Source organism: Trichomycterus rosablanca, chromosome 3 (assembly GCF_030014385.1).
Source record: "Trichomycterus rosablanca isolate fTriRos1 chromosome 3, fTriRos1.hap1, whole genome shotgun sequence".
In the NCBI taxonomy this organism is placed as follows: domain Eukaryota; kingdom Metazoa; phylum Chordata; class Actinopteri; order Siluriformes; family Trichomycteridae; genus Trichomycterus; species Trichomycterus rosablanca.
Genome location: NC_085990.1, coordinates 12,374,234 through 12,397,808, shown reverse-complemented (window position 1 = coordinate 12,397,808; position 23,575 = coordinate 12,374,234). Strand labels below are relative to the sequence as shown.

The 23,575-nt window shown below is 43.2% G+C and overlaps 1 protein-coding gene across 4 annotated transcripts in view; it reads right to left on the bottom strand.

Annotated features, from left to right (window-relative positions):
* The window catches only part of agap3 (ArfGAP with GTPase domain, ankyrin repeat and PH domain 3), a 285,199-nt gene that overhangs the window by 155,766 nt on the left and 105,858 nt on the right, over positions 1–23,575 (bottom strand). The window contains exon 1 of one of the 4 annotated variants that reach the window (XM_062992701.1): positions 8,208–9,594. The exons of the other annotated variants lie outside the window; for them this stretch is intronic. Coding sequence (XP_062848771.1) covers positions 8,208–9,435 — 1,228 coding nt within the window. The 5' untranslated portion in view covers positions 9,436–9,594. Of the gene's footprint in view, positions 1–8,207; positions 9,595–23,575 lie in introns of those variants that run through there. 4 annotated transcript variants of the gene reach the window in all.

Below are 23,575 nucleotides of genomic sequence, written 5' to 3'. Positions count from 1 at the left end.
TTGATTTTTTAAAAAAGAAACTTTTATTCAATAAAATAAACAATCACATTAAATTCTTTCAGTGAGACATTTCATTAAAATACCCTATAAGCACTTAACTCCATGGGCTGGCGAGGATTAGCTCCCCCTCCTCCACACTACAGAGAATATCATTATGGCACCACTCCATCTCAAAACCTTTAACATTGCCCATAGCTCTGTAGAAGCCAAACTCAAGAGTGATCCTTGACTTCACCAGAGCCAAGAACAACGGTACGACCTGCCAACCAGATTTGTTCTCTATTTTATTTCTTCTGGATTTATAGATTGCTAATTTTGCCTCACCAACTATAAAATTTAGCAGTTGCCATTTGATACGATCTTTCTGACCATAACCAGCACCGTAGATAAAAGCTCCAGGGTTAAAAGCCACCCCACACTTCAGAAATAAAAAGCTCACTGTGTTGAAGAGGGAGTTAAGCCTTGAACATTCTAAAAAACAGTGAAAAACTGTTTCTCTAAGCCCACAAAATGGACATGTGTCGCTGACCTCCGGATTGATAATGGAAACAAACGCATTAACAGCTAAAACCCCATGTAAAATTCTCCACTGGAGATCACCAGACCTCTTTGCAAGAGGTGGTTTGTACAGTACTCTCCATACAGGCCGCCTGTCCATCTCCACCCCCAACTTGTCCCTCCACACCGTGTCAGGCCGACCATTCAACACTACTTTATTAAAAACTTTTACACAACATTTGTAAAAAACCTGGCCTGACATAGTGTGGAAGTCCAAGTCTTGAAGGTTCGAGATCTCCAACAATGGACCTGAAACATTGTCCAACTTAGGTGTAACAGCAGTCTTCGGAAAAGGGTCTCGTTTGTCAGGCACTACGCTCCCATTTCTATAGTTGTGTAGCATTGACAGTTCTTCTACTGAAAGTTTTTCCTTCCAGGCATCAACAATAGTTTTGGTGTGTCGTATGGATCTCTGCCCTAACACAGCCGTCACAGCCTGGATATCCTCCAAGCCCGGTCCTGCATTGTCCACCAGGTCCTGTAATTTTACCATCCTTGAGGCACATAGCCTCTGATTGAGGCCCGGTATACCGTTGCTTGACACATCCAGACGAGCCCCTTTAATCAAGGGCTCTTCCAGCAACCAGTGGAGTGAGTTGTTTTCCAGCCTTTGAGTCCTAAAAAATCCCCATATTTTAAAAAGTCCACGATAAAAAATGGGTAATCCATTTAAGTGTAATTGCTTGTAGTCCATAAAAAATAGTGCATTGTCCAGACCCAGTCGATCAACTGTATGTAAAATTGTGTTAGCCACCTCTCTCCACACTAAGTCTGCAGGACCTGTCAAGAATTTCTGCAGAAATTGTAGACGAAAAGCAGCCATTCTGCTAGCAAGATGCACCAGGCCTTGCCCCCCTTCCTGCCTTGGTAGGAATAGCACACCTTGTGGTACCCAGTGCAAACGATCCCAAAAAAAATCCACCAAAATTGCTTGCAGCCGGGACAGCAGGCCAACAGGAGGGTCCACACAGGATAGTCTATGCCAAAGTGCTGAAGCAACCAAATTATTAGTAACGAGCACTCTCCCTCTAAAAGACATTTGACTATGTATCCACTTCCACCTTGCTAATCGGCCTTTCATTTTTTCTACTACACCATCCCAGTTTGCCTGCTGTGAACCTTCATCCCCAAGGAAAACTCCCAGGTACTTTATCCCCCCTCTTTTCCAAGCCATATCAGCTGGTAGCAAAGGCAGCCCCATTGCCCACTGCCCCACTGCCAGTGCCTCGCTCTTTGCCCAGTTTACCTTTGCTGCTGATAGAGCCCCAAAATCTTGAACAATAGAAACTACACTATCAATGTCTTTCTGCCCCCTCACCATTACCATTACGTCATCAGCATATGCTGATATTCGGTGATGAATGTGTTTCTCATGGTCCAAAACAACACCATCAATTGTGGAGCGAAGCTTGCTCAGCAGTGGTTCAATGGCAATGGAGTAGAGCATACCAGACAATGCACAGCCTTGCCGTATACCCCGAAGAGCCTTGAATGGAGCACTCAATCCACCATTAATTTTTAAAACACTTTCAATGTCATGGTACAATACCTTTATCATGCTAATGAAAGATGGCCGTAAACCTAATGTTTCAAGAGTCAGCCATAGGTATTGATGCTCAACTCTATCGAAGGCCTTCTCCTGGTCAATCGAAATGAGACCAAAGTCAAGCCCCTGAGACCTGGAAATCTCCAGAACATCTCTAACCAAGCAAACATTATCCCTGATGGACCTGCCAGGCACACAGTATGTCTGGTCCTGGTGAATGACCTGCCCCATCACTTCCCTTAGTCTGTTAGCCAGGGTTTTAGAGAAGATCTTGAGATCCGTGCACAGAAGACTTACTGGCCTCCAGTTCTTAATGTCCTGCAGGTTACCCTTTTTAGGAAGCAGGGTGATGACAGCCCTCCTACAGCTCAAAGGCAGGGAACCATCAGCCAGACTCTCATTTAGTACGGCTAGCAAATCAGCACCCAGCTCCGTCCAAAAAGTCTTGAAAAACTCCACTGGAAGGCCATCTATGCCTGGGGCAGTGCCACCCTCCATGCTCTGTAAAGCAGCATAGAGCTCTTGCCTACCAAGCGGCCTTTCCAGTATCTCACTGGAGCGTTCTGAGACCCTCTGCAACCCTGCATAGAAACCATCAGCCAGTTCTCCATTTTCCCTGTAATCACTTCTGTACAGTTCAGCATAGAACCGTACAGCCCGCTTACGGATCTCTGTTGGCTCTGTCAGTTCCTGCCCGTCTTCAGAGCGCAGAGAGTGAATGAAATGGCTTTGACCATTTCTCCTTTCCAGACTAAAGAAAAACTTGGATGGGGCATCCATTTGTGTCAGGCTCTGAAAACGAGAGCGGACCAGAGCCCCCTGTGCCTTGACGTCCAACAGGTCTCTAAGAGCAGAAGTTTTAGATTTAAGAACTCCGACTTCACTTTGGTCTCTATTGGAGTCCATCTGTCGTTGTATGTCTACAATGTCTTTTTCCAAGTCTTTCATAGACTGAGTAATGTACCTTGAAACATTGAAGGTGTATTGTTGGCATAGTTGCTTTATTTGTACTTTTCCATAATCCCACCACTCTCGTAGGTCATGAAAACATTGTTTTTGCAATTTAAAACTATTCCAAAAAACAATAAAAGCTTTTTTAAAATTCGTATCGCACAGTAGTGAAGTATTAAAATGCCAATAAGCACTCTTGGGTTTAAGATTTGCAATAAAGATGGAGCATAATACCATGCAGTGATCTGAAAAACCCACAGGAGTAATCACACAACTTCTAACAGTATTAAGATGGTGCTTAAAACAATAAAAACGATCCAGCCTGGCCATTGTCACAAAACCCTCTCTTGCATGTGTCCATGTATATTGTCTAGTGTTCCGATTTAGAGCCCTCCAAACATCACACAAGCTGTGAGTCTTCAGGGACTCACGAAGAGCACGCTGGGATGCAGCATGAGGTTCAGAATGATTCCTATCTAGAGTGTCATCCTCCGTGCAGTTAAAATCACCCCCCATAAACAGAAATTCCTCAGAGCTGCACTTCTGCAGCGCTGTACTGACTGTGTTAAGAAAAACAACCCTTTCAACCCCAGTTGTGGGAGCATAAATGTTAACAAAAACAACCTTAAAAAGCTCAAACTGAGCACGCACCACCATACACCTCCCCTCCATCACCTGCTCAACCTCATAAGCAATTGGCAAAAAGTGCTTCGCAAATAAGATCCCTACTCCACCTCTAGTTGAGCTCATATTGCTCAAAAGAACCTCCCCTTCAAACTCTTTTTTCCAATCTACTTCATTAGCCCCGTCACTGTGTGTCTCCTGAATAAGCATAATGTCAATCTTTTTCTGCCTGATGAGCTCATAAAGCAGTGCTCTTTTCTGTATGTCCCGTGCCCCATTCAGATTCAAAGAGCCCACCCTTATCCTACTCATAAAAAATAAAAAGTTTGCACAACACAAGCAGTAACACAATAAGAGGCAGAAAAAAACTATGAGGTTTCAAATCCAGTGTCATTTTGAAGTTCAAGTTTCAGTTTTAACACAATTTTCTTTAGTCTATAAATTTCTTGAAAAATATTCTTCCACCACGACACCTTTCATGTTCTTAGTTTTATGAAGAAAAAACCTAATTTTTTCAAAAGCATATGCACTCCTCCTACTCCGTTGACTTTTCATATCTAACAGATCACTGTCTGAGTCATCAAGGGTGCCAGAGCCAGAACCGGGGTTCTCTTTGTCCTTCTCGCTCTGTGCCTTCCCTTTTTGCCCACGAGCTCTAGCCCTCATTTTCCTTTTTCCCAATGGTATTCTGAAAACAGGGTCCTCCGCCAATGTATTTGTCTCCATTCCCTCCCCTTCCACAATCAGTTGAGCAGTATCGATAGCATCTAGTCCTGCCCCAGCTTCAGTAATGTTCTTAATCTGAAACCCAGAACACTCCTGCTCCATATGTACATTACTGTTCACAGGACTGTCTTCAGCAACAGACTCAACTGCTCCCCCCTCATCCCCATCCTGAGTCTGTACGTTTGAGGTTACATCACTTTTGCAACTATCAACCCTGGTACCTATCTCACTGCCCCCTACTCCACTAGGCCCAGCCATCGCCTCAGCCCCCTCCACTGTTTCAGGGTCAGTCTCAGGCCCGGGCCCATCAGCAGTGCCGGGCATACCACCACCCTCAGACGCAGGGCCAGAGGCATGTAAGGTGCCTTCATCTGCCTCTGAGGGACAAGAACGCCTTAAGTGCCCCTCTTGTCCACACCCAAAACATTTCATTGTGTCTGAAGTAGCAAAAACCACATACTCAAAAGCATCAATCCTGAACTTAAATGCCACATTCAGCTCATCAATACCGCTTTTTAAAACCATGAAAATTTGGCGTCTAAAACAGATGACATGCTTCAACAGGGGAGATTTGGCACCAAGAGGGATTTTTCTCATTTGAGAAACGATCTGACCATAACGTGCTAACTCTGCAGTCAACACTTCATCTTTAATGAAAGGTGGGACATTGGACAGTGTAACTTTTTTTGCAGGACGTATGAGGGGCACTACAGGTGTAAATGTACCCTGAATAACAACCCCATTCTGAACCATGGTGTTAGCCTTGTCAGTGCTATCCAAAAAGATAACCACAGCCCTGTTCATCCTAGAGGCAGAAATAATACTGTCATACCCAACAACCTCCCCCACAGCCAAGCTGCACTCCTCCACTGTACATTTAACCCCGGGAGCGATTTTAATTCCGTGTTTACGGGAAAGTTGTTCAAACCGAACTTTCTCCGTCGCCGCCATGGCAACCGGCAATAAGCCGGCAGCCGCAACAACCGGCGTTACACACGCTACACGCGCGCAACTCGCGCTCACAACAACTACACCGTTCCCTGTTCGTGACACAATTTCTATTGATTATACCCAGCAAAGATAGAAAAGATAGAAAAAAGAAGAAACTCACTCACCCGGCAAACAGCCAAGCACGCTCGCTCACACACCGCTCACCCGCTTACACACTCACTTCCGCTCACGCGACAGAGAGAGAGAGAGAGAGAGAGAGAGAGAGAGAGAGAGAGAGAGAGAGAGAGAGAGAGAGAGATTTATGGATGGATGGATGGATGGATGGATAGATTTATGGATGGATGGATGGATGGATGGACGGACGGACGGACAGACAGATTTATGGATGGATGGATGGATGGATGGATGGATGGATGGATGGATGGATGGATGGATAGATAGATAGATAGATAGATAGATAGATAGATAGATAGATAGATTTATGGATGGATGGATGGACGGACAGACAGATAGATAGATTTATGGACGGACGGACGGACAGACAGACAGACAGATAGACAGACAGACAGACAGACAGACAGACAGATAGATAGATAGATAGATAGATAGATAGATAGATAGATAGATAGACAGACAGACAGACAGATAGATACAGACAGACAGATAGTTAGATAGATAGATAGATAGATAGATAGACAGACAGACAGACAGATAGATACAGACAGACAGATAGTTAGATAGATAGATAGACGGACGGACGGGCGGGCGGGCGAGTGGGTGGATGGTTCCATTAAAAGACTGTAGATTTGCAGGCTTCTCTTTTTTTCTTACAACAGCCACTTTCATCACAGAGAAATGCTAATATTAAGTACTGATAGTTCTTCTGCCGGGAGATGTTATTTTAAAGAGTTTTAATGGACTAAACTTCTGAAAAGCTATCAGGCCAAAATCAAGCACTTGGAAAAACTGGCCCCAGTGTACATTTTGCCTGTGCCTGAGCTACCACAAGTCGTTAACCTCAGCACAGACAACTGCACATCCCTTCCTCAGGCTTCACATTCTCTTCTCATTAATTGCTTTTTTGTGTCTGGAAGAAGAGCTGATGATGAAAAATGACTACATACAGAATCACTGAGCATTTACTTCAAGGCTACAAGGTTCATCAATGAACACTTGGATGCAAAGCAGTGCTGATAAAGACTGAATGAACCGACAGACCCGTGAGCCTTATGTGACATTATGACATCATAAGATCTTATCATAAAATCTGATGACTGGGTAACCATGGGAGATGTTTAACTTTTGCTTGCCAATTACTCAGACCACTCTTGGAAAACTTTTAGCAGTCTGTATTATAATGAAGCGGATCTTAAACTTTCTTGCTTTTAGACCCCACTGTGTTAAAAAAATGCAGGAACCCCTATGAAATGTGTTATGTTATTATTCTTACACTTTCTTGCTCATGGAAAATGTGATGAATCCATGATGAAGGTAAAGTATTTGATTCTAATTTTGGTTGATGTGGGTGAATTGATGGTGGAATCCTCCTCACTTTGGTCTACTGAAGCTGGATCCACATCAACAACTGAATTAGAACATTTTGTAGTTGCTGTCTGTTGACCTTTGCACTTCTGTGGTGGGCAAATAAAATGTGTTCATATTCAAAGACCCAACGTAGCCTATAGCTGGTATAAAGTAGATTGATATGAAACATGAAAGCTCCTGACCCATCACGTGATTATTTTTAACTCTTCTCAAGTAAATGCAATAGGACCCCCCCCACAGGCTCAGTGAGGCCCCCTAGGGATCCATGGGCCCCTGGTTGAGAACCACTGTTAAAATGGGTCATTGTAATGCTGGAAAATAGGACCATGAGAAAGAATAAGTGACCAGTCCAGTTATACACCCAATAAAGAACTTTTAGCTTTTAGGACAGAAGCTCCTGCAATTCAGCATCCACTAGTCGACATCTCTGGTACTCTGTTAGTTGTCTCGTGGTCTAAAATCTTATTAACATTTGCAGCATTTAGAAGACACTTTTATCCAAAGCGACTTACAACTATGACTTTGAGGGTTAAGAGCCTTGCTCAGGGGCCTAACTTGGTGGTGGTGGGGCTTGAATCAGCAACCTTCTGATTAATAGTCCAATACCCTAACCGCTAAGCTACCACTACCCTAATCTTAAATATTAAGAGAGCTGTTAAGTTACACTTATTAACTATTATTAACTCACCTGTGCAGCTTTGTTTGTTATTTATTTGTAAATCATTTTATTTTCACCACCACTTCATCCTGGTCTGGGTCGTGGTGGGATGTGTTTCCCCGAAAACTCTGGGCACAAGGCACAAATACACCCCAGACAGGGGGCCAATCTATCACGGGTCTTGGTCCACCCCCTTTCCTTTCTTCCCAGAACAATAACATCTGTGTAGGCATCCAACCGGCCGACATCACATGTGAGATTTAAACCCCACATCTTAGTATTAGTGGACTAGTGTATTTAACCCATACACCCTTTTGTTTCCATGCCATGTTTCTTTTATTTTTCCTATTAAGAAAATCTATCCATCCATTATAGACATAATGGTTCTTAATATTCATTAAATGTGCATAATTTAAGCCCAAAAATCACGTCTGGAAAATCTCGTCTACTAATGGTGAATAATGTATCTAACCCCGGAAGAATAACCCCTATGGTCACAGCTAAGCAATACTGCTTTATTAATGTGCCTGGATCTTTCCGATCTCTTTAGTTCTCTGTACGTTTCTGAGATACTGACACCGCTTCCACTTAGAGGCTGGAGAGCTGCAGGGCCTTGGAAACGAGATCCATGAATTACACACAGCTTACCTTGACCTTTGCTGAAGTCAATGCCCCTCAGTGCCTCCATGGCAACCGGCTTTGGCGGTGGCTTTATATTCCTGACTGGCGGATCGTTGCCAGTCGGCTGGCTTTCAGCGCCAGACTCCGATTTGTTGCTGGATGACGGACTTTTCCTTTTAAAGCGACTAGTGATTAGCTGCCAAAAGTTGGGCTCTGCGGAGGCGGATTTGAGAGGCTTGGTAAGTTTTGCTGCGGCTAAAGGTACCTCCATGACGGAGACCTTGCCTCTGGTTTGGAATTGTATATACTGTTTGCATCTCTGGTCCTCATCTCGCGGATGCGTGCTAGACAATGTCCTGCCGGTCAAATAAGAGAAAGGCCTGCTGGATACTGAGACGTCCTCTTTAACACTCGTTGTCCACGTTCTTTCTCGTTTGACATTTTGCTCTGGCTGGTTGCAGTTTCGCTTAAGTCTGAGGCTTAGGCTCCGGCGCAGGGAGCTAAACTTCTTCTTCGATGTCTCTGGTTTGATGGTGGCTTGGGTCGGCATCGGTGCCACCGCCTTATCCTGTGTCTGTCGGCCGAAGAGCCTCCATCTGAAACCAGTGCGAGGCAGGCTGGCGGCGTCACTGAGAGTACGTTTAGCCAGCTCATTCTGGGAACCGCTATGCTCTAAAGTTCTCAGCTCTAAAACAGTCATGCTGACTGGCCGAGGTCTTCCAGTCGGCAGTAGGGGCCGGCGCGCTAGGACCTCCTGTTGTGGGTAAGGGGGTAGCCGGAAAGACGGCGGTAAGTCCTGTTTGATGCCATCAGCAGCACGGATGTCAGCTTTTCTCAATCTGTGATGCTGAATGTCAGGGTTACCCGTTTTGCCTAGGGATGAGTTAGCAACAAACAGAGCGCCGGACTGTGCAGCGGTCAGCATGCAGACACTTTGAGGTCTCCGTGACCTACCGTTAACGCCCGCTGTTCTTTCTTGTTTTCCGGGCTCATCTAGAGAGCCGTACATGCTCACTGCCTTCCTGCAGCCAACTTGTTGCACCTCCTTGACAGACCTTCGCTTGACCACCGTATGATGTTCTGTTCTGGCTTCTCCATTATTGTATTCCTTATCGAGTTCGCATCCAACTGTAAGAGCAGCGGTGAACACCTTTGCCTGTCTTGTTCTCACACTTGAGACCGATTCCAGATCTGACACAGAGGACCTAAGCACAGACAAGTCCTGAAGAAGTGCAAAAAACCGGTCTGTCCTCATTCCTGACTCTTCCAGCCTCCTCCCTCTACTTTCCAGTCAGCCTATGCCGACGGGTAAGGCCACCTGCCAAGCTCCTTGGTTCCCTCCTCCTCTGCCTGGAGATCTCTTGAACGTTCCTTCCTCTTCGTCTTCTCCTCCTTCACCTCAGCGAGCTTAACCTCTTTGGGCTTGGTCACTCTTGTACCACCCTCTTCCCCGCCTCTGTTCAAAAAAGCCAATGCTGACTACACAGCTGTTCCAGCTTGCAAATGCTAAATTGTCATGGTTTTGCCCTGAGGAATCGGCTCTGTAGTTGTAGCTGGGACTAGCATGGCAACGCCTGCACTCTTTCACAAGTTCGGTCTTGCAAAATCTTCCTCGCTCCCTCTCATGCTAACACAAAGCTGCCCATAGCCACTTGATTCTGTCAGCTCTTGGCATAATTTCAAACGCAGGAATAATCCTCCAAGGCAGAACAGGAAAACCTGCAGACCTTCAGATACGCTTCAGTACGGCATCACTAACACCTCTAAGACTTTATGAAACCCAAAAAGACGCTTCTATAAATCCTGGAGGTAATGGATGAAGAATAGGGGTGTAAAAATGGTTTGTTTATTGCGGCAATAAAATGCAATAAAATAGCTGCATCCTGTATAATCCTGGCCTTTATTTCACGGGTAAATACAAGAACCTGAACTTTAGGTAGATTTCAAAGACAAGATCAAATGAAAAAAATGATCCAAATGACTACACAGAAGTCCCTCTGAGGTCATTCCTGAACCCTTCTTGGCAAGCGAAGTTCTAGGCAACCAATACTGACGCCTTAGTGATACTGTGGCTTCTTCAGGCTCGGTTTCAACCCACTACAAAACAAAACACTGGCTTTCTTTGATTTCTTGGGGTAGCGAGAGAACGCTGGATGCTTTCCAGACTTTTAGCAGTGATAGTAATTATTCACTTTAAGGATTTCTCATGGCAGGACCACCTGGGTGCAGTCCAGGTGGGCCGGATAAGGAACTGTGTTTTGGGATAGAGCAAGAGGGATCAGTGACTGGGAACACAGACTACAGCGTGGGGTGGAATGATTGATGGAACATAATGATCTGTGTGATGAATGAACATTTCTGGTGTTTGTAGAAATGTGAAGATGAAACTGAATGGAATTGGCTGGTTTTCAGGCTAAAATGTGATCTGTGGTTCAAAAATATGGATTTTGTATTATTATTGTTACTATTTCTTTCGATAGGCAGATAATCAAAGCCTAGCAAAGTTTGGTCATGTTACATTTTAAGAGACAAAGGGTGTTTTTGTTTACCTCACAAAGCTCTTGTCTGTCCATCTCTGGTAATCTATAATTACCAATGGTGTTACCAAGATATTACATATTATGTAAGTGCATTATTACATAATACACCTTGTTTTTTTAGGGGTTTGTTTTTCTTTCTTTTAAATTTTACATCCCTTCTCACACTTTTCTTCTATTTCTTAATCTAGAATTTAGAAACAGAAGTAAAATAATTGCATTATTGAAAAAGTTAGATTTTTGCTTCTTTTTTGGGGTCTCCCAGTGTTTTCACTGGTTCTCTATTAAGGTTTCTGCAATCTAATCACACCAATATACAAAACTGACCAATTAGACAAATTCTAATGCTTTTTAAGCACACCACGGGAAATGAAAGTCATAAACAATGCAATTGAGAAGAGCGCCATCAGGTGGTTTATAAGCACTAGCTCTGTCCATTTCAAACCCTAACTGACAAGAACGTTTTTATGCAGCATGAGAGTCAAATTCAATTTCTCTTAATGACAAACAAACCGATTCTTTGTGATGCCAAGCAGATTTTGGCACAAGCCGGCAAGGGAAAAGAGCAAAGCTCTCTTTCAGCCTAAGCAAAGATGAGCCCGGCCTTTAAATCCCACCAATCTGTTGCATAATCCATTTTACTCGCTATGACAGCACGTCCACCATCTGACAGGCATGAATCTCAGAAGCGGGGAACAAATCTCCAAAGTCAAAGAAAATCCCTTCAAACATCTATTGTAATGAGACAGTTCGAACGATCATGAAATGCTTTTCATCATGTCATCTTCATTATCTTCCTGATCATCTCCACCGTACCTTTATGCCCATCACAGCACAATGCCCGGAACTGTTGGCATGTTGGAGCAGCGTGATGGGTTACATCGACACCTGCTATTATCTAGCTACGGTTCCAAAAATGGTTCCATTAATGGAACTTTATAGCTGTCAAAAAAGCTTCTTAAAGTTCTCGGGGACAAAACATGAATCAACACTAATGAAAATGTGGAACTATTTCGGACCACAAATGCAGCCACACAAATGCTCTTTTGACTGAATGGACACAAATTCACATAGACCTACTTTGTTGTTATAGCTGAAAAGATCACACAGAGGTCACTCTATTTTAATAACTTTCGTTTTCTAAATAGGATGTCCAACAAGCTTATAATCAGGTGTCCAGATACTTTTGGCCATAGAGTGAACCACAAACAGCACAGAGGAGAACGTTTGAAGTGAAGAATTTGAAGGCTTCTTAAAGTTTTTAGGGACAAAGTATGTTTGTTTGTTTGTTTATTAGGATTTTAACGTCATGTTTTACACTTTGGTTACATTCATGACAGGAACAGTAGTCACTCATTACACAAGATTAATCAGTTCACAAGGTCATATCAAAAACAATCTTGGACAATTTAGTACAGGGGTGCCCAAATAATTCTTTATAAGAGGCCAAACGTTAATCTCAGTGAAGGGCCACGGGCCAAAACCAAAAGGTTATGTTTTTATATTGAATATTGCATTAAATTAAGATATATCACGTTTTATTGTTAAATAAAACACTACTGTACGGATGATAGAAAATCTTTCTTTTTAGGAGCAGAAACCTTTGAACAAATGTAAATTTGTAAAGAAAAACATGCAGAGCAAAATATTATCTTTGAAAGAAGATGAGATTTAGAGGTAATGTAAACTGAGGAATACAGAAAGAAAAGCTACTTTTTTTCTGAAAAGCTCTGTAAAACTCACTGTGCTTTGTTAAATTAAAATTGAAAACACTTCGATGGTCCACTTTGTTAAATATGCAGAAATGATTAAGCTGAAAGTTAGATTAAACAATGTAAATTTTGCATTACAGAACACAAGATGCCCATATGTAACAGACCTTGATGTTTGGTTTTGTAATGCTGACGGATGTTATACTCCTTTAGCACAGCCACTGTCTGCAGATTAGCCAAACTGCGGTCGAATCTATTTCGGTAGATTCATATTAAAAATATTAAAATATTAAATGTTCGTTTATCCGTATGCCACTGCCTTATACGCGCCATGATTAACAGCCTCACTCGTGTCATCATAGGCTATCTTTGCTGTCAGGAGCTCCACAGCGCCCCCCTCTCCTCTTCACTGTATCATGTAAAATTGTGGTCAGCTAATGTATTGCAGCTAGGGTTAAAAGCAGTTAAACACCTGTTAAAAGAAATTCCCAGCTACTGACAAAAGTAGGCCCTACTCTGATCTTACGAGGCAGGCCAAAAAAAAAAAGAGACGGCGGGCCCCAAATTGGGCAGCCCTGATTTAGTATCTCCAATTCATCTCACTTGCATGTCTTCGGACTGTGGGAGGAAACCGGAGCACCCGGCGGAAACCCACGCGGACACGGGGAGAACATGCAAACTACACACAGAAAGGACCTGGACCGCCCCACCTGGGGGTCGAACCCAGGACTTTCTTGCTGTGAGGCGACAGTGCTACCCACTCAGCCACCGTGCCGCCCCTTAGGGACAAAGTGGACAGACATGAATGAAAAAGTGGAACATTTATACGTAGAACCAGACACAATACTAGACTTATAATAAGGTAAGTATAAGAGAAAGCTAGAAGAACAATTGCAGGATGACTTGAAAGCAGCAAAAGCAACGGCTATAAGAAATAATCTGCACTTTATTTATTTATTTATTTCTGTTCCTTCACCCAATACTAGGGCTGCCACTAACGACTATTTTTCTATCAATTAATCTATAGACTATTTTATCGATTAATCGATTAATGCGCCCTAACTGAACTCGCTAAGGAATACGGTATTCTAGGATCTCCGCGATTAAGAAGTTAAAACATATTAAAAAGATCGACATACAACATGGCACTAGTGCTGCTGTGGTACCATCAAATCTTTGCACAGTGTACAAAACCACCTTTTTGTTTTGTGCCAGTTTGAAGTATTCCCAAACTTTTGATGATTTGGGTCTTGGAAAACTTTTAGCTTTTCTTTGAAAGCTCGCTACGATCGGCCTCTGACTGCTACAGACGGCATTTTTTAAGTCTGCACTTAATGCCGCCAACCAGAGACTGGACCAAACACGACTTAGGTCATGCAAGCAGGAAGTAGTACTGAGGGAATCATATGAATGGAAACGTTGTAGAAGTTAAAAAGAATGATTTATAAGCATAGTTTAAAAAACGTTGCATCGACTTAAAATATTGACGTCTACGCATTTTCAGCGTTGACGTCATCCACTAGGTCGACCAATCGCGGCAGCCCTACCCAATACAAAACTTTCTTCTTGGAAAAAAGCACCGAGATACATGTCAAAATGTTCTCACAAGAATTAGGACAAATTGGAACACTTTTAATACAATGTACTCTGGTTAGATGACAAAATGATTTAGCATGTCGTGTCCCTAGGCAGATGATAAACATCCTGATGATAACATCCTGATGATAACAGTAAAGTACAAAGGTGGGAGCATCATAATACGAGGATGCTTCTCTGTGCCAGGCATTCAATCCAAGTCATTAAAAGAAAAATACAGTAAATGTAACAGACATATTAGAGGACAACTGCATCATCTCAGCCAAGAAACTCAGCAGTAGCCTAGTAAGTAGAGCTTTGGGCTATCAATCGAAAGGTTGAGAGTTTGAACTCCAGCTCTGCCATTCAGCCACTGTTGGGTCGTGGAGCAAGGCCCTTAACCCTCTCTGCTCCAGGGGTGCGTACAAATGCTGACCCTGTGCTCTGACCCCAGCTTCCAAACGAGCTGGGATATATATAAAAAGACATGAAGGAATTATACGCTTCTAACTTTGCATAAACAGTTTAGGGAAGGCTCTTTCCTGTTTCAGCATGACTGTGCCCCTGTGCACAAAGCAAGATCTATAAAGATCTATAAAGATCTCACCCCCACTGAACAGCTTTGGAATTAACTGGAGCATCAATTGCAATTGAGGCTTGATCTACATCAGTGCCCAGCCATACAATTGTTCTTTTGACTGAATGGGCACAAATTCCCACAGACATATTTCAAAGTCTTGTGAGAAGCCTTGTCAGAAGGGTGGCTGTTGTTATAGCTGAAAAGACCACATAGGTCACTATATTTTAAATAGGATTATCAACAAGCTTACAGTGAGGTGTCCAGGTACTTTTTGCTATATAGTTTATGTGCTGTTTTACTATATATACACTGATCAGCCATAACATTAAAACCACCTCCTTGTTTCTACACTCACTGTCCATGGTGTCATATCCACTCATACCAGCACAACACACACTAACACACCACCATGTTTGTGTCACTGCAGTGCTGAGAATGACCCACCATCCAAGTAACATCTACTCTGCAGTGGTCCTGGGAGAGTCCTGACCATTGAAGAACAGCATGAAAGGGGGCTAACGAAGCATGCAGAGAAACAGGTGGACTACAGTCAGTAACAGTATTATTATTATTCATTAATATGTACTTCACTTAAGTCTATATATATGATATATGATATGCAGCCCCTTCTGTATATGTACACACACACACATATACACACACATAGCATATGTGTATACATGTTGAAGAACAAAAACATGAGGGGCTGAATATTTTTTCCACCTCGCTGTTTGGTAATATTTAATATCCTGTACAGACAACAAATGTACATACGACCAACGTAACCAAAACGTATAGTAGTTACCTGTGACTATAAACGCAGGGTTGGACACAGCCTGTACTTCGCCTGCAATCAGATGGTCTTCCCGACAGAACGGCTCACTCTGCCGCCGGCCACCAAAACAAAGCATCGTGGTCTCACTACACCCGCACAGACGTGAGCCAACACACCATCAATCACGCCAATCCAAGTCCTAACAGCCTCTGGGTTCCTGCCAACGTCAACGTCCAGCTAACTGAATCAGCAGGAGGCCTCTTCTCCCCCGAAACAAAACCGAGTGGCTTCAAGACGAGGACCAGCATATGAGCTCGTCTACCTGTCGAACCCGCATCAGGAAGAATGGGAGGGAGGTAGACCGTACAAGAGAATGTAAAGGAGGACACAGTCGCCGCTATGAAGACATTTCCGCTATGTAGAGTCCACAGAGGTTGCAGCTTGTTATATCTTAATACCACATTATACTAATCCTGAATTACTGATAATAAAGTCGCGATCCTTTTCTCAGTCCCAGCAGTGGCGTTACACGGAAACGCAGCGAGAAGTTCGCTTGCTCGAGCGGCAGCTGATAGTAAACTGGTTCCACACGTCTGAGAATGCTTGCAATCTTTCTGACAAAGCGAACGTCAAAGTGTCACAAATATGTGTAACGCCACGGCTGTTATCATCATGTGAACGTTTCTGCTGAAAGGGATTAAAGAATGTAAAGCTGCTGGACAAAATACCAGAAACAGAGCAGGAAAAACAGGCTCGGCTTTAAAGCTACTGAATCACAGTTACAAACAAACAGCTGCAGATCATAAACAATGAGCGGTAATCACTGGCCGCTTTGACACAGTGGTGTTGAGATATCCCAACAACACTGCTGTACCTGATATACTTATTTTAAAACGACCTGAACTAGCATGTTATTGCCGAAGTACTCAGAATGTTTCACCACCCAACCATCATCAGGTCAGTGGGGAAGGGTGGGGGGGGAATATGGGGGTCCATTTCAATTCATGAATAGGGTACACAGGGGGACAAAATGTACAGATGGACTACAGTCAGTAGCTGTATACCCACAAAGTCATATGTATGGTAAGTGTAGCCAATAAAATAGTGGATGACGAATGGGTGTTCCTAATAAAGTGCTCATTAGTGTAGATTGCTTTTAGCAAAACTTTCGAATTGACTCTTCCACTTTAGACGCCGCTGGCTTTATATTTTCGGCCGGGGTGCTATTTTGCACCTAGCTTTGACACAGGTGTTGAGAAATCCCAACAACACTGCTGTACCTGATACACCCATTTAAGAACAATCATGTTATGGTCCTGTTCGCCTCATCGAAGTACTTGTTTCACCTCCCAACCATCATCAGATCATTGAAAGGGGCATACGGGGTCCCTTCCTATTGACAAATAGGGTACACAGGGGGACAAAATGTATAGAGCAACCGGATAGACTACAGTCAGTAGTTGTATACCCACAAGGTCATCTGTATGGTAGGTGTAGCCTATAAAATAGTGAATGGCAATACGTTCCAGATCAGTGGGGGAAGTGGGGGGGGGGGGGTGTTATATGGGGTCCCTTTCAACTGATAAATAGGGTACACAGGGGGACAAAATGTATAGAGCAACAAGATTAACTACAGTCAGTAGTTGTATACACGCAAAGTCATCTGTATGATAGGTGTAGTCTATAAGACAGTGAATGACGAATGGGTGTTCCTAATAAAGTGCTCATAAGTAGCTTGTTTTTTAGACAACATTCTAGCTGACTCTTCCACTTCAGATGCTGCTGGCTTTATATTTTTGGTTTTGGAGCACTATTCTACTCCTAGCTGTCACACTGAGGTGTTGAGAAATCCCAACAACACTGCTGTACCTAATATACTTATTTTAGAGCGACATGAACTAGCATGTTATCACAGAAGTACTCAGAATGTTTCACCACACAACCATCATCAGATCAATGAGAGGGGTATATGGGGTCCCTTCCTATTGATAAATATGGTACACAGGGGACAACATGTATAGAGCAACCAGATAGACTACAGTCAGTAGTTGTATACCCACAAGGTCATCTGTATGGTAGGTGTAGCCTATATAATAGTAAATGGTGATACGTTCCAGATCAGTGGGATCTTCCACTTCAGACGCTGCTGGCTTTATATTTTCAGTTTTGGTTTTACTCGTAGCTTTCACACAGAGAAATGTCATTGATGAGAAATCCCAACAACACTGCTGTACCTGATACACTGATTTTAGAGCAACATGAACTAACGTTATCGCCGGAGTACTCAGCATGTTTCACCACCCAACCATCATCAGTTCAGTGGGGAATGAGGGGGGCATATGGGGTCCCTTTTAATTAATAAATAGGGTACACTCCGCTCCGGTGGCGCAGCGGTAAAGTACGCTAGTGCACCAGAGTTGGGGTTCTGAATGCATTGCATCGAATCTCGACTCTACCTCTCCGACTGGGCTGGGCGGCAGCATGAACAACCATTGGCTGTTGTTCAGGGTCAGAGGGTAGAGAGTCGGATAATAGGTCCTCATAACTGGTGCAAATGCAGCCCCTGTTGGCTGACTGATGGCGCCTGCACAGGGCTGAGGAATAATGCTGATGGGGGTGTGGCCCTCCGTGCACAGTGCCCATTAGTGTATGTACTCGACTCGTGCAGGTGAAAAATGCAGTCTGTACTGATTGCGTACCGGAGGGGGCGCAAGTCAGTTGAGAGGCGCCCTCAGTCAGCGGTGAAGGGTCGAACCAGTATAGAGGACACAATCAGGGTGATTGGACACAACTAAAATAGGGGAGACAAACTGGGGGGGAAAAGTGGGGAAAAATAGATAATAAAAAAATACATTAATTAATAAATAGGGTACACAGGGGGACAAAATGTATAGAGCAACAAGATAGACTACAGTCAGCAGTTGTATACCCACAAAGTCATATGTATGGTAGGTGTACCCTATAAAATAGTGACTGATGGTATGTACCAGATTGGTGTTCCTAATAATAATTGGTGCTCATAATAAGTAGTCTTGGGTAAGTGGGGAAGGGGGACATATGGTGGTCCATTTCAGTTAATAAATAGGGTACACAGGGGGACAAAATGTACAGAGCAACAGTCAGTAGTCATCTGTTTAGCAGGTGTAGCCTAGTACTGAATGAATGGTGGTAGGTGCCAGATGGGTGTTCCTAATAAAGTGCTCATGAGTGTATCTTGCTTGATTTTTCCCCCTCAGAATTTTCTATCATTTATTTAATTTAATTTAATTAAAAGTACTCAACATTTCTGGGCTGCATGTCACGAAATGAACCCAAACCAACAACACAGAGCGACTCCACGGTGAATCCTCCGTAGACCGTAACACGCAAATGATTCTTTTTTTTATCCACCTGTTTTAATTACACAGGCTGACAAAAGAATTTTCCTACGATCCTTCTGACTTTACTCAGGGAACCGGTCTGTGATTGGAAACCACAGGGGGGAATCGACCCGGTAAATCTAATCAAAACGGTTTCAGAGAGAAACTCATTAAGGTCTGATATGTAGGCTGCTGTTTCTTTATCTCTGTATGAAAGCGTCAGAGACGCGGAGGTCAGCGCTACGTTTCAGTCATTCTTCTCCTTTGTGAAGAGCTATCCTAGCGGTTACCAGGGCACCTCGGTAGTCCCGAACTCCTGTTGTGGCTCAGGAAGCAGCTAATTAGACCCTCGAATCGAGTCCTAGTACCTCTTAGCATCTACCTCAATCTTACCAATCTTATCAATCTTACTTCAATCTGGCAATTTTACCAATCTTATCAATCATCAATCTTATCAATCTTACCAATCTTACCTCAATCTGGCAATTTTACCTCAATCTGGCAATTTTACCTCAATCTGGCAATTTTACCAATCTTATCAATCATCAATCTTATCAATCTTACCTCAATCTGGCAATTTTACCTCAATCTGGCAATTTTACCTCAATCTGGCAATTTTACCAATCTTATCAATCATCAATCTTATCAATCATCAATCTTATCAATCTTACCAATCTTACCTCAATCTGGCAGTTTTACCAATTTTATCAATCATCAATCTTATCAATCCTATCAATTTTACCTCAATCTGGCAGTTTTACCAATCTAATCAATCATCAATCTTATCAATTTTACCAATCTTACCTCAATCTGGCAGTTTTACCAATCTTATCAATCATCAATCTTATCAATCTTACCAATCTTACCTCAATCTGGCAATTTTACCAATCTTATCAATCTTACCTCAATCTGGCAATTTTACCAATCTTATCAATCTTACCTCAATCTGGCAGTTTTACCAATCTAATCAATCATCAATCTTATCAATCTTACCAATCTTACCTCAATCTGGCAGTTTTACCAATCTAATCAATCATCAATCTTACCTCAATCTGGCAGTTTTACCAATCTAATCAATCATCAATCTTACCTCAATCTGGCAGTTTTACCAATCTAATCAATCATCAATCTTACCTCAATCTGGCAATTTTACCAATCTTATCAATCATCAATCTTATCAATTTTATCAATCTTACCTTAATCTGGCAATTTTACCAATCTTATCAATCATCAATCTTATCAATTTTACCAATCTTACCTCAATCTGGCAGTTTTACCAATCTTATCAATCATCAATCTTATCAATCTTACCTCAATCTGGCAGTTTTACCAATCTTATCAATCATCAATCTTATCAATCTTACCAATCTTACCTCAATCTGGCAGTTTTACCAATCTTATCAATCATCAATCTTATCAATCTTACCTCAATCTGGCAGTTTTACCAATCTTATCAATCCTATCAATTTTACCTCAATCTTATCAATCTTACCTCAATCTGGCAATTTTACCAATCTTATCAATCATCAATCTTATCAATCTTACCTCAATCTGGCAGTTTTACCAATCTTATCAATCATCAATCTTATCAATCTTACCTCAATCTGGCAATTTTACCAATCTTATCAATCCTATCAATTTTACCTCAATCTTATCAATCTTACCTCAATCTGGCAATTTTACCTCAATCTGGCAATTTTACCAATCTTATCAATCATCAATCTTATCAATTTTACCAATCTTACCTCAATCTGGCAATTTTACCAATCTTATCAATCATCAATCTTATCAATCATCAATCTTATCAATCTTACCAATCTTACCTCAATCTGGCAATTTTACCAATCTTATCAATCATCAATCTTATCAATCTTACCAATCTTACCTCAATCTGGCAGTTTTACCAATCTTATCAATCTTACCTCAATCTGGCAGACATTAACCACTTCACTGTATTCTTTATCTCGGACCGCCTTTGCAGCATTAAATAATCCCACCTAAATTTGTCACTCATGACTAAGCGATCAGAAACCATAAGCCTGACGGACATCCCATTCCGAACCAAGACCACTGATATGGAAATGACTCATTCTTTGAAGCTACAACAGCCTCCGCTCCTTTGGGAAGGAGGCCTGTTAAACAGAGCCGTCATGATCTACGGCACTGATGTTGGATGAGAAAGCATTGCTCCGCTATTGACGTTCCGATTCAACTAATTGGTATGAGGTTAGGTCTGTGCTGGCCGCTGGAGATCCTCCTGTGCAAACTCATTAAATCATGTCTTAATGGACCTCGCTTGTGCAGAGTCATGCCAAGAAGCTTCTCATTTATTTTTAAACTCTGTGGTTTCATACACAATGGGTGTGGCTCATGTGTCCACATACTTTTGGCCATATAATGGGTCCGTCTGAAAACCTAGTGATCTCTACATAAACAGCATTTTGCATCATCCGACACTCCTGATAAGAAGGCATGTCTAAATTCCCTTAGATCCCAAAAATGCTGCCTACTGAGGTGCCTTAATTCTAAGCGACAATCTGACTGAATAACAAGGGAGCATCTGATGCTTTCTTAGTCGTAAAGGCAATCCCACAAAGGGAGATGTTAGCTGGCATGCTAGCAAGTTGTGCCGCCTCAGCCCATTGGTTTGTTAGTAATCGCCATCATCGCTGTCTAAGTAGAGTGTCTAACTAATCTGCCCTATAAGTTCAATGTCTTGTTACAATCCTCTCTATTCATGCAGCTGCATATGTAGGCAGTAGGCAGCAAGGCAGCTCACTAGGTTTTCAGACACACCCTTAGAATTTTTATTGCAAACTGTTATGCCCAGATGACGAGTTGAAGCATCCCCGAAAAGACATGCGGTGCTCACGGGCAGCCATGGTGAGACCCACCAACAGTAATAAAGCACAAGCAACAAATCGCCAAAGGTTGTTGGGCAGCCAAGACTCACTGATGCCAAAAGGACATGAAGGCTATTGTGTCTGGTACACTCTCTCTCACTCACTGTCTTAACTGCTTATCCAGTTAGGGTCACGGGGGGTGCTGGAGCCTATCCCAGCTTTTCAATGGGCACAAGGCACACAGTAACACCCTGGACGGAGCGCCAGTCCATCAGGGGAGACACACACACACACACACATTCACCTACAGGGCAATTCAGTGTCTCCAATTAGCCTGGTGGCATGTTTTTGGACTGTGGGAGGAAACCGGAGCTCCCAGAGGAAACCCACGCAGACAAGGGGAGAACATGCAAACTCCACACAGAAAGGACCCGGACCGCCCCGCCTGTGGATCGAACCCAGAACCTTCTTGCTGTGAAGCGACAGTGCTACCCACTAAGCCATTTACATTCACATTTTCATTTTCAGCATTTAGCAGACGCTTTTATCCAATTGAAGGTTAAGGACCTTGCTCAAGGGCCCAACAGTGGCAACCTGTCAGTGGTGAGGCTTGAGCAGCAACCTTTTGATTACTAGTCCAGTACCCTGACCACTAGGCTACAAGTGCCTACCATGCCGCCCATGTCTGGTACAGACCAACAGAAAATCTGTTGCTCAAACTACAGATCATTTGAACCCTTCTGTGTATGGGGTTGCATATTAATAGCAGTAGAAGTGTCCGTCCAACTCCTGTCCACGATCAAAAGCACCTTAAAGGGGGGTGGGCAGGTGGCGCAGCGGATATTCCTCTAGCACACCAGCTCATGGATGGTAAACTCTGCTTTGTCAATTGTCAGTGTCTGCAGCAGATGAAATTGGCCACTAAGTCTGGTGGGTAGAAAAAGACCAGAATAAAAAGGGGGTGGGGTCTTCGATGCTGTGTAAGGAACCTGGTTATGGGCGTGAGGCACTGGTACAGAAAGTGGAGAGTCAGCGTGCACAAATTCACAGAAGTATGGGCAAATAAGAAGGGGTCAGAGCGAGTGTGGGTCAGGTGAATATACCCTCCTTGGACGCAATCAAGATCCCCAGCAGTAACAGAGTGGCTGTTATTATAGCTTTACAGATCATCATTTTCACAAAAGGGAATTTGACATTTTAGAAAAAAAGGACCATCCACCGCCACAAGGGGGCAGTCAGACATCTCCCAGAATGCCTTCAATTCAGACGCTGAGCTCAGACCGAGTAAAGGTCTAGAAGTGAGGAGCTGGAGTCTGTAAGTGAATTGTGAGTGCGCCCTGCAGCGTGCTGATACAAGCTCACAATGCACAGGTGTTTAGTTCCTCCAGCAGCTCGCTGGACCGAGGTAGCCAGAACTAAAGCTGCCCTGCCGTGCCCATCTATAAAACGGAACGATGTGAGGAGGATGCTGGAGTATGAGCAGCGAGGAGGCGTTCGGATCGTATGTTTGTTTAAACCAGCAGTACAGTGGTGTGAAAGTACCCACACAGACACACCCACCCACTTTCAATTACCTTTGTTCAATTCAATAATAAAGCAAAAGCACATTCTGTAAATAAATCAGAATTGAACAATTGTATTTAGGGCATACCCTGCGATGGACTGGTGCCCCGTCCAGGGTGTTACTGTGTGCCTTACGCCCATTGAAAAGCTGGGATAGGCTCCAGCACCCACCCCCAACCCTAACTGGATAAGCGGTTAAGACAGTGAGTGAGTAATGCCAAGTTCACACTACACGACTTTCTGATTTGTCGGGTCGCTGTACAGTTCACACTACACGACGGAATCTTTTGCACTCGGGAGTCTTTCAGTCGGTGTGTATTTCACACTACACGACTGATCGGCGATAGGGGGTTTCACACTACACCATCTATCACCAACTGGAATCACAGGCGATCTTCTCTGGTCTCCCAAACTAAGTTTTGTCACGAAAACAAACGCGAGAAGTGACGAG